Source organism: Drosophila santomea, chromosome 3L (assembly GCF_016746245.2).
Source record: "Drosophila santomea strain STO CAGO 1482 chromosome 3L, Prin_Dsan_1.1, whole genome shotgun sequence".
Taxonomy (NCBI): Eukaryota; Metazoa; Arthropoda; class Insecta; order Diptera; family Drosophilidae; genus Drosophila; species Drosophila santomea.
The window spans coordinates 5,282,575-5,294,185 of NC_053018.2; the positions used below are offsets into that span (position 1 = coordinate 5,282,575).

At 43.2% G+C, this 11,611-nt stretch overlaps 3 protein-coding genes across 6 annotated transcripts in view; 2 read left to right on the forward strand and 1 right to left on the reverse strand.

Moving 5' to 3' along the window:
* Positions 1-8,222, reverse strand: part of LOC120448022 (tyrosine-protein kinase Src64B) — a 43,106-nt gene extending 34,884 nt beyond the window's left edge. For 2 of the 4 annotated variants that reach the window (XM_039629763.2, XM_039629759.2), the window contains exons 1-2: positions 7,981-8,222; positions 7,259-7,451 (exon numbers count right to left, since the gene is read on the reverse strand). The gene's annotated coding sequence lies outside the window, so the exon portion shown is untranslated. The remainder of the gene's footprint in view (positions 1-7,258; positions 7,452-7,980) is intronic. The other 2 variants (XM_039629760.2, XM_039629762.2) reach the window with 2 other exon arrangements.
* LOC120448021 (nucleoporin Ndc1) lies at positions 3,290-5,153 on the forward strand. The gene has a single exon (XM_039629758.2). The coding sequence runs from the start codon at positions 3,386-3,388 to the stop codon at positions 5,144-5,146; it is 1,761 nt and encodes a 586-aa protein (XP_039485692.1). The 5' UTR covers positions 3,290-3,385; the 3' UTR covers positions 5,147-5,153.
* A 588-nt stretch (positions 8,223-8,810) lies between the features above and the next one.
* On the forward strand, positions 8,811-11,606 carry LOC120450127 (histone deacetylase HDAC1). Its single transcript, XM_039632952.1, has 4 exons — positions 8,811-9,071; positions 9,507-9,619; positions 9,734-10,979; positions 11,048-11,606. Exons 1-4 carry the CDS (start codon positions 9,029-9,031, stop codon positions 11,209-11,211), a joined length of 1,566 nt encoding a protein of 521 aa, XP_039488886.1. The 5' UTR covers positions 8,811-9,028; the 3' UTR covers positions 11,212-11,606.
* The last annotated feature ends 5 nt before the right edge of the window (positions 11,607-11,611 follow it).

The window sequence follows — 11,611 nt, forward strand, 5'->3', positions numbered from 1 at the left end:
AATATTTACAAAACTTTGTGCCAAAAGATCCAATATATGCGCAACAGTCTCATTTTTCTCTATTTATTGACTATCTCTGCAATTTCGCTTTGAAGGGATTATCCAAGTTTTGGCCGCACACATTAAACGTTCAACTTCAACTCGATTTTCTCTGTTTTTTTACATTTCCCGAGAGTTGAGCTCAGTTTTATTAGTTTTTACCACGCTTTTGGTGTTTATTTGCCAGAAAAAAAACGGGAAGTGGAAGGGGAAAAGTAGCAGCTCATGGAGACAGGACTTTTCGCCTCATAAACTTTTATTGTCCTGATCCTTGTAATTAAAAAGTTTTTACTAAGTCGCAAAGCAGAGCTCTTATTTTAGTGTCATCCCATAAGTTTGGATGGCTTGCTTGGGCCTTCGAATTGGGTCGTGTTTCAGTTGCAGCTGCAGTTTCTTCTACGTGAGTGGCACTCATTAAAAGTGCTCCACTGACCGAGTGGATTAATTGAGCCGCAGGGATTATATATTACTTCTTTGGGGATTCATAGTTAAGCGAGTTAAGAAGAATATAACTATAGTTAATGAGCACTTTGTTTTATTCATATATCTGGTTAAGAATTAATCACTATTTATCGGAATAAATGACTTATTTAACGAGTCTTTTAAGTGTCGTTTACCCTATCTGGAAAAGGATTATTTATTGTTTGTGACTGTATAGAACTTTTGACCTCGTGTTCAATAAAATAATGCATGCAGACTGCCAACCGAATTAGTTCGTTTATGGCTGCAGAAGGTTGCCATCAAAAACGAAATAAATACCTAGAGAAATTTATTTCTCGGTCGGATGCATCGACAAAGGAATATTTCGGTCGGTAGGAAAAGTAAAAACTCAATTTATGAAGCCGAACACCAGAAATCTCCCCTTTGGCTGTCGCTGAAGCGAAGTCAATGAAAAATGCGATTGGAATGCCAGAAATGTTTGGCTTCAACTGGTCAGCAGAGCAGCCAAATTGCTCACCTCCGTTTGTGCGCCTGTGCGTTTTTGTTGCACGGCTGTGTTCCATGGTTTATGTGCTCTAATTGGAGTAACAGAGCCGAAAACTTTCTGCCACTGAATGCCTGCCGCCCATGAAAGCAGCTTTATGAAAATCGATAAAATCGAAAACTAGCCAACACAACAGGGCAACAGCAGCTGAAATAGGAAGAGCAACAACCACCAAAGCTCACACAATCGAACTCAGGGACAAGAAGTGCATACGATTCAATTCGGGTGACGAAGTTTGGAATACCCTTCCATGGGTCATGCTCACATTGACTAAGATTGATAGGATAATAAGCTGGGATTTGCTACTGTTGCTAATAGAACGGAAAACTATTTGATAGATTCGAGATTTGATGTACTGTATACATTGTATCAAAAAGGCCTCTTCAGATATGTATCTTTCTGTCACATCTTTTATAGAATCATCGAAAGTGCGTATCTCTTAGGTATGTTTATAGTATACCCTGTAATATTCTGTAATAATCATCATGCCCCTTCATAAGGCACAAAAGCAGTCCGCCTGAGTCCGGAAATGTGTGCGGCGGTACGTGGTTCTGGGTTCTGGGCATGGGCATGGGCCAGGAGCACGCGTCATCATCGCGGCCGCTCAATGGCAAGGCAAACAGGACGTGGGTTGGTGGTGGGCGGAAGGTGGGTAGTACGGCCACCAGGAGGAATTGCGGGGAAGCGGAAAGAAAGGCCGGAACAAAGCTCGCCGAGTGCGAGAGCGAAAAAAAAAAACCACCACCGATGCAAAAGTTGGCGGCGGTTTATGGGATGAAACAATGTTTTGTTGGCCACCGGATGTTCGGCGAAGGTAAGCGGTGAAGTGGGGAGTGTGTGTGTGGCTGTTGGGGAGTTGGCTCACACAGGAGCTGCCTGCAGACAGATAGGGAGAGAGATATATGGGCAGAGAGCGAGAGAAAGGGAGAGAGATGGACGTGCTCAACAGGACACAGCAATGCAAATGTTTGCAATGTCCACAGAGAAAATATTGCACGAAACTCCTTTTAATTTTTGCTAATTATACTCCGATTGTGTGCAATTTCATTCATCACTTATAAAAAAAAATGTTGTCTCCCCAAAGCTATTTTTTATTTTAATTAAAATCACCCTTTTTAATTAACACAAGCCCTTATTTTAATTTCTCATTTATAACTTTATATTTCTAAAGACAAAGCAGGAATGAAAAACTTATAGATAAAACCAAAGGAAATTCCCATAGAATAAACCTACAAATTTTGTTTAGTGTTCACACATTTCCCATCGTTTCAGGTTCCATTTGCCAATGGGTGTGTGTTTCCGAGAGGATCCTCATCCACATGGACTCGATTTTCACGTTGATTTCGCCCCGCTGCAAGCATGCGAGTGTTTTATAGCCAACGACCTGTGCTAATCCCATAAATCTAATTGGCCCCGGACCTCGCTCCACTCCTGGCCAGCTTTTGGGTTAGGCGGTCACACACACAGGCCGAAATGGCAAACAGCAAGCCAAACAAAAAAAAAAAATACAGGGGGACGGAGCAACATGCTCTTCCATGTCCATGTCCATGCCCATGTCCCATGTCCCATGTCCAGTTCCCGTTCCCGTTCGAAATACGCTCCTCGCCCCTGGTGGAAATGTGACTGCCAACTTTTCTTTCGCAGGCAAAAACTTAGCGACATAAATTAGAACTTTAGCTGGAAGCTGCAGCTTCCCCACCTCCATTTATCCCCCCGTCAGGTGGCTGAGCTCCAATAAAGTGGCGCTCGCTGAATAAAAACAATTGCGAAATGCAATGTTGTGCCTGCAGCGGCAACAACTTTATTTTTAGATGCACTTAGTCCTGGCTGACTTGTCACCTGAATGGCAAAAAAATAAAAAGTAAGCAACAGCTATGCTGAAAAATGTTTCTCAGGGGAATTGACGCTGGAAATACTCGGATATATTTATGGTAATAGATAACATTTTACCATATTATTAGAATATTCTCTTTCAAGAGGTTATATTGGATTACCGCAGATTCATTTTATGTTTCGAATCAGTTGGGATACAGTTTACTTTTTCCTTCTGTTGTTACCAGATCGAAGCTATAGTCACACTACCCCTTGTAAGCGTAGTCAGAAAGAAAAAGTTTAAATTGGCATAAAAACTTTTGAACTTTTGCGAAAACAGGTACCGAGCAGGGGTCCACAATGGGCGTAAGTTGGGTCAACGGGAGCCCATTAAATAGATTGATGACCAGGCCAACCGACTTGGGAACTATGTCAATTGAGACAGTAAACTGACGGAAAGAAGGTTACAAGTTGCAGCTCAGCAGGCGATGAACATAGAATCAACTAGTCACCAAATCAGATAAAACGTTTCTATACGCAAAAATATCGATGGGGATGTTGCCCCAATACTATCTCTGGCTTCCACGTAAGATCAAGAAGATACTGCTATATCGGTTCCTATTTGCCACATTACTCTGCTCATGGCTGGATTATCAGATGCTGACGATATTCTTAACCGTCAATTTGTTTGAGGTGAGACGTCCATTGGATTCCCTAACTGAAATCCTGGGATGGACTCTGTTTTCGGTGTATTCCTCGGTACTATTGATTCTCATACGATTGAGCACGATGGGGTTTGGCTTGGTATTATGCCACATACATTATGTCGCTCCCCGATGCTTCAGATACAATCTATTGAGGATATCTTATGAGTTCCCTATAAGGTTTTGCCTAATTTCATCGATACTTTCTACAACCATTGCTAGCAGCTGGCTTTATGCATCCTTTGTGGACTTGAACAATGGGAATTACTTGCTGGGAGGGTCCTGGTATTACCTCATGACCTTTGGCTGCTTTTGTGGGATTTCCTATTATCATAAGAGCCATAAGAGATCTCTGCGAAGATTCCCATTGCCCATCGTGCATTTGAATATGAAGGAGTGTCTGCTTCAAATCTGGCGTCACCACTTCAAGAGTTCTGCTAAAGCGGCTTTCGTTCCAACAATATTATTTGCTCTGATCTATTGGCCAACCATGGGTTTACTGGATACTACTGAATTAGGCGGAGTGAGCACTGGATGTTTTGTTATTATAACGCAACCCCAAAGACTTTTCCAAGCTTGGTTGCTAGCCATCCTGATCTCGGCCAAATTGCATATAGTTCGGGAACTTTATGGCCTGATTATGCAGCGCCCACTATCACTGATTTGCGATTTAAGAGACCTGCACGAGTATATAGATATCAGTCTATTTAATCTGATATGGGAGCGCTTCCAATACTTTATCTGCATCATGCGAATGAAACCGATGCCCATTAATGCGCAGCGCTATAACCTTTCATTACCAACAGCCATGGCTCTGGACACAGCGGAAATCTACGGCTTTCAATTGTTGGCAGCCCGTGATTTTTATGCCGCCATGTCGGGCAGCTTGTGCAATGAACTGTTTGAAAAACAATTTGGCCAAAGAAATCGATATTGGAATGAGTTACGCGACGTTATAATGGGAATGCTAGATCGATTTCTGGCCAGGATGGAGTCCTGTTTGGAGCCAGCTCCGCGCATTAAGGTCAGCCATTTGCTGAAGAAGCCAAGAATTCGTTCGTTGGTGAAACCAACTCCTCCGCCACTACGTCTTTGTGCTATATGTCGACGTTTTCCAAGTTGTCAGCCACCGGAGAAAACTTGGTGTTTCTGTAACCAAAGGAAATACCTCTATGATAGGATCCAGAGCTGCCGGAATGGTTTATGGGATATATTGCCAGTTGTTCCGCAGTACTATAGCTTTCTGTACGAACTAGATCCTCTGGCCAATCTCAATCATGAGCTGCGGTGTGGAGAACCTCTAGTTTGGATCCTTCAAGGACTTGTCACCATGTGCGTAAGATTCTTGAAGGAAGACAAATTCGGCTACATTCAGAACGATCTGGAACGCATTGTGGTGTATTTATTGAAGGTGGAGGAAAAGCTGATCGCGGCTAAGGAAATGCAGGTGCGGGGAAAACTGTGCTCCAGCCATGATCATTTTATGATGGCCATAAACCGCTGTTTATACAAAATTCTGTTTACGTTTGGCCCGCATTTGGACCTCATTATCGATGACAATAAGTTAAGAAATACGTTTGGAAGGAGAATGGAGTTGCTACCCTGAGTTTACTTTTTGCATTTTTAAATTTGTTTGTTTTGCTTATTTTATTGAATAAAGTTGAAATTCTCAAAAATATTGTTCTGTCAATAACAGGGAAAATCCACTTTAAATTCTCTCCACTCAGGCAATCATCTCTACATTAATTCTTTTTTGTCGCACTTGCCACGCACTTTCCACTTTTCCTCGCCCTCTCCGCTCCTCTTTCCTCTCTTCTCTCTGCTCTTTTCCTATTCAATTCTTATCAATAAAACGCTGCTGCTGTGTGCATTGTTTGCTGGCTAAGTGGCCAAACACGCACACATGCACGCACAGCTGGCAGGGAAAGGAACAAAGGAGGAGCTAAAAGAGAGCGGTGAACAATTGAGTTTTCTACTTGTGCCGCTTCTTCCGTCTCCACTTCTGTTGCTTTGACTACTTTTTATTCGTTTGGATTCTCCTTATTGCACCTCCCACGCTGTGTTATCCCCTTACTCCCCCACCCTCTCCGCTTTTCGAATGCCTTTTGCCTTTGTGGTCGTCCGTATCATGTAAAACGCTTTGTGTGCAAAATGGGAAATTCGAAAAACAACAACAGCAAGCGAACTGCGAGCAAAATAGAGAAATGAAAAGATCTCAACAAGTTTGCCGTTAGGCGAGCTAAGCAGATTAACTGTTTGAGAGCATTTTGCGATTGCCATTTTGCAATGATTTAGCAGGGGTCAAAGACGAGGGGGCACTAAAGCGGCGGGGGAAAGGGACGGGGGCTCAAGAGCGGGCAGAGGCCAAAAAGCATAATTGCCCAGTTGCACTCAAATGGATCTCCATTGAAAACCCCCACTCACCAATTAAGGGTTAAAGAGCAACAGACTCCAGAAGAAGCGACCATAAATCTGTACAGTGATGAACGGCTAAGATAAAGGTCACAATCAGATAACATTTGCGGACTCAAATGTTTTTGGAAAAAAAGGTTAGTACGTTAAAACATACATAGTTTTAAGTGTTTAAATGAGTTCCCATCCTGAGAATCAAATCGAGTTCTGACAAAGAAACGCATTCAGGAATGAAATGTCTCTGATCTTAAAACACACTTCCTGTTACACTTATGCAGAAATTAAGTTTCCTGTTTTTTGGTTACATTTAGGCGATAGTCACTGTACTGAAAAAATTTGAGGCACAGACAAACTATTTGCGGTCTTTATCAGCGGCTAGCCACAAAAAGTAAAAGGAGAAAAAAAGGAGAGAAAACTAAGGGAAAAAGAAAAGAAGTAGCAGAGACAGAAAACAGACGGCAGCAATGTTAATTGAAGGGGTTTTTATTTTTGGAGTGAGGGCGAAACTTTACTGCAACAGATAAGCAACAAATATAAGAAAAAAAAAATAAAAACAAATTTTGTGGCTTGAACTTCAAAGCACATGGAGCGATCCAGAGTAGGAGGGAAAAGGAGGGGTTAATAAACAAGCCACCAAAAGGTAAATAAATAAGCACAAAATGCCGAAAATAGCGCACAAGGGATAAACCAGATTGAGAGAGCGAGAGGGAGAGAGAGAAGGAGCAGCTGCTGCGCCGACGCCTGCTGCTCTTCAGCTTCTTCTTTTCCGTCTCCCTTCCCCTCCCCCATTCAATCATCATCCCATGACTCTCCACAAATTGGAGGCAATTACAATAGCAGCAACAACAAATGCTCTTTGACTTTTTACAGCAGCCGGAGCAACGAATAACTAAATACGGTAGACACTCGATATAGTGAAACAAATACATTGCAAATATTTGATTTATTAGAACAAAGTTTTCTAAAAGCAACTCCAACCTTACTCCAATTGGAAACTTCATCACTGCCAAAAACGAATTTAAATGTAGGGATAGTATGAATCGCAGTACAACAAACAACAAGACTCTAAAATCATTTAGTTAAACATCATACTTTTTCATTAATTTTTTCATACGAGTATTCACTGTACACATTATCAGCCACAGAAGCATAAATAGAAATGCAGCGGGAGAGCAAATCTCGCACTCTTTTTTTTTAGTTTTTGTGTTTACTTATTTGCGTTCATTGGCTTCTCTTCCTAACGGCACTTCGTGCCAAGGAGGTGCGAATGAAAAGGAGCTATAATCCGGTTTTATATCGCACTTACCTTTTTTAATTAGAATAAATCAAAACTTTGCTGCGGATTCCGATTCTCTTTATTGGCTATCACAAGCAAAGCGGACTTTACAGTTACGCCTGCCACTGTAGTTAACGTTGTTGTTTTTAATGCACGGTCTGCGGGCCAAATAAAAACAACAAATACTAAATTTTTGCTTTTTACTTTGCGCTGAACTTCGGCGCTAATTGGAAAAAGAGATGCGGGAAAGAGAGTGGAATGAAAACTATAATTAAACGCCAGCAAAAAAGGTCTTAAATATCCTGCGGGCACAGCAACAACAACAGAGAGAAATAAAGTAGGAAAGCCGAGAGACAGAAGTTAACAAAAAGTAACAGAAAGTTGCGGAGGAGAGGCGTTGGTCTGCGAGGGGAAAAGGGATAGAAAAAGGCTCTTCCGGGAAGAAGAGAAAAGTTGGGAAGAGAAAAGCTGCGCAGGATATTTTAGGCTCATATGAAATATATTAATTTTGTTTCAAGTTTACTGCGGGCTTCATATGTTTTTTTCTTGCATTATTGGCCACTCCGCTTTGTCACTTTACTTCGGTTTTAATTTTTCCACTTCTTCATTCGCCCAGTGAGTGTGTGTGTGCGAGGGAGATGGAGCGAGAGAGCGTGTTTGTGTTTCCACTGCAACTCCATTCTTCTTTCTCTTTTTTCACACACACACAAGGCACACACGCACACTCGCACATGGGGGAGTTGGTAACTTACGCGTCGCAGTTTTATTAATTTTTTTCAATTAGCAATCGCCCTTTATGCTGCAACTCCAAAACACTACAAAATCTGGGTGTACTTGAGCACTATTGTTTGTCGATAAGAAGCCGCCGAAAAACGCCGACCGAGGAGGAAAATCACCCGCGCTGGAAAATCGCGTCCGAGTCGTTCAACGGTGTATTTTAGAGTGAGAAGGAAAATCGTGGGAAACTGCGGTGGATTTTAGAGTGAGATAGGGTATGCTCTGAGAGAGAGGGAATACACTCTCTGGCGATGGGGAAGGTTCGATTTCAGCATTATCGATTAATCGATTTTAGCGATATATCCAGGACTGCAACCAATTAGTTCCTTTTTTCCCCGTATTGGCGCTTAAGTTACATTCTTTAAAATAATAATGAATCTTTTATAATTTAATAGATTGTTAAAATCTTAAATTTTATTCATATACTTTCGATGATTAATAAGGTTTTTCATAACACCGCTATTATCGGCTAAAGCCGCTGCAGCGATATTTTAAAAAAAATCTACTTGACATTTCATTCCAATATGAGATTGAATTATATATAATCTAGGTCGTTTCTGTTCAAAATTTCTGTGAAATATTCCAAATTTTTTTATAGGCACATTAGACATTTTGTAAATTGTTTATATTCTAAGGACAATAATATCACTTTGTACAAAAAGGATAATCATATATCACACGTAAATTTATCAAATATATCTATTAAATAATTAATTTATAATATTTGTTTGGTATTTTTTGTACATGTATATGAATGTATTTAGTATTAAAGGTATATTTATCGGAGCCGCGCGGTATACGTTTTTTTTAAAAGTCCGCGGTCACACTGCCCACCAGCAGCGGTTTTCTATGCGCGTATTTATCTCAACCTTTCCGAATTTGGCATTATATTGGAAATAAAGTGCCAAAAGTCGGACCGGCGCCAAAGTTAAACATCTTCGGAGCCCGCGCGCTCTTCCGATCGACGAAGAACAGGAAAACCCCGACTTCAAGGAGTTTTAAGACCGCCAACAGCACCGCAAAATGCAGTCTCACAGCAAGAAGCGCGTTTGTTACTACTACGACAGTAAGTTTTGTGCTCTTATGTTAAGTAAAATGCCTAATAGACGGGCGATTTGTGATTACAAAGGGCCAGCTATGACTACCACGCGGACTTTGTGTTTTTTTTCGCATCCGCTTAGCGTCAGATGATAGCATTTTTGCAAATTTCAAGTTTTACGGCGACTGTACGAGCGCGTTCCGGTTAACAGCGCACTTTTCCCATACGACCGCAGTGCGCTTGTATGCGTGTGCTTGTATGTACCTGATGTCTCTCTTCCTCTTCTTTGTGTTGTTGCTGCTTTTTCGTTCGGGGCGAAAGTGCGACCGCTGCGGTCGTTCGGGAAAAGTGATGCTCTCCAGCAGACGCCTCGCCGACAGTGGCCGTAAAATGTGTATTTCGCATAGCGTGGCATATAATTACTTTAGCAAGGTACTCATAATCGCGATTTTTGATCCCCAGGTGACATTGGCAACTACTACTATGGCCAGGGTCATCCCATGAAGCCGCACCGCATACGCATGACCCACAACCTGCTGCTCAACTATGGGCTCTATCGAAAAATGGAAATATACGTGAGTTACTTTATTAATAAAAAATAAAACTACTTAGTACAAATTTTGAAAAAATCTAAATACAATTAAAAACGATTTCCTATATATAAATAAACACGATTGTCTCTATTCCAGCGTCCCCATAAAGCCACTGCCGATGAGATGACCAAGTTCCACTCGGACGAGTACGTCCGGTTCCTGCGATCCATTCGGCCGGACAACATGTCCGAGTACAACAAGCAGATGCAGCGATTCAATGTGGGCGAGGATTGTCCCGTCTTTGATGGACTCTACGAGTTTTGCCAACTCTCCGCCGGCGGATCCGTAGCTGCGGCCGTAAAACTGAATAAGCAAGCCTCGGAGATCTGCATCAATTGGGGCGGTGGACTGCATCATGCCAAGAAATCGGAGGCATCCGGCTTCTGCTACGTCAACGATATTGTGCTGGGTATTCTGGAGCTGCTGAAATACCACCAGCGTGTTCTGTACATAGATATAGACGTTCATCACGGTGATGGCGTGGAGGAAGCCTTCTATACCACCGATCGTGTGATGACGGTGAGCTTCCACAAGTACGGAGAGTATTTCCCGGGCACCGGCGATCTGCGAGACATTGGCGCCGGCAAGGGCAAGTACTATGCGGTGAATATACCCCTGCGTGATGGCATGGACGATGATGCGTACGAGAGCATCTTTGTGCCCATTATCAGCAAGGTGATGGAGACATTCCAGCCGGCAGCCGTGGTGCTGCAGTGTGGCGCCGACTCGCTGACTGGCGATCGGTTAGGTTGCTTCAATCTCACCGTCAAGGGACACGGCAAGTGCGTGGAGTTCGTGAAGAAGTATAACCTGCCATTCCTGATGGTCGGCGGTGGTGGTTATACCATTCGTAACGTATCCCGTTGCTGGACCTATGAGACCTCCGTGGCCCTGGCCGTGGATATAGCCAACGAACTGCCGTACAACGATTACTTCGAGTACTTTGGTCCCGATTTCAAGCTGCACATTAGCCCCAGCAACATGACGAATCAGAATACTTCCGAGTACCTGGAGAAGATCAAGAATCGTCTGTTCGAGAACCTGCGCATGCTGCCACACGCTCCGGGCGTTCAAATCCAGGCGATTCCCGAGGACGCCATCAACGATGAGTCCGACGACGAGGACAAGGTCGACAAGGACGATCGCCTGCCGCAGAGCGACAAGGACAAGCGCATTGTGCCCGAGAACGAGTACTCCGATTCGGAGGATGAGGGCGAGGGCGGACGGAGGGATAACCGCACGTACAAGGGTCAGCGGAAGCGACCGCGTCTGGACAAGGACACCAACAGCAACAAGGCATCCTCAGAGACGTCCAGCGAGATCAAGGACGAAAAGGAAAAGGGTGAGTGATTTTAAATCACTAAAGTTTTATTAAAACCATACTTACTAGATCGTTATGTCGTTTTTTAGGCGATGGCGCTGATGGCGAGGAGTCGACGGCGTCCAATACGAATAGCAACAACAACAGCAACAACAAGAGCGATAACGATGCCGGAGCGACAGCTAATGCCGGATCCGGATCGGGTTCAGGTTCCGGTGCCGGGGCCAAGGGCGCCAAGGAGAACAACATTTGACGTGGCGGCCGCAATTGGTTATAGAAGCCAATTAAGCGACCGCCGAAGTACAAGCCGCCGGATTTCACCTAGCGTCATCTTATCCTCGCGCCCACCACCCAACACGCCCCCTAGCCATGGCCAGGGCTTTTTATAACCGCCCCCTCACAACGTTCCCCCCCGCGATCGTCACCTTTTTGAAGTGGGGATAATCCCCAGGGGGATAAATCAGTAAATCAGTGGGCGGAACTTAAACTCATCGTAGGCTTAACTACAATTTAATATTAAGTCAATCTGTGCAGATCGCATGTGTATAAGCTAAGCAAAAAAAAGTAAATGCATTCATACAAGCGATCCAATGTGGCGAATCACGCAGAAGCTAATTTAATCAAATAAAAATATTTATAAATACGAAAGGGCT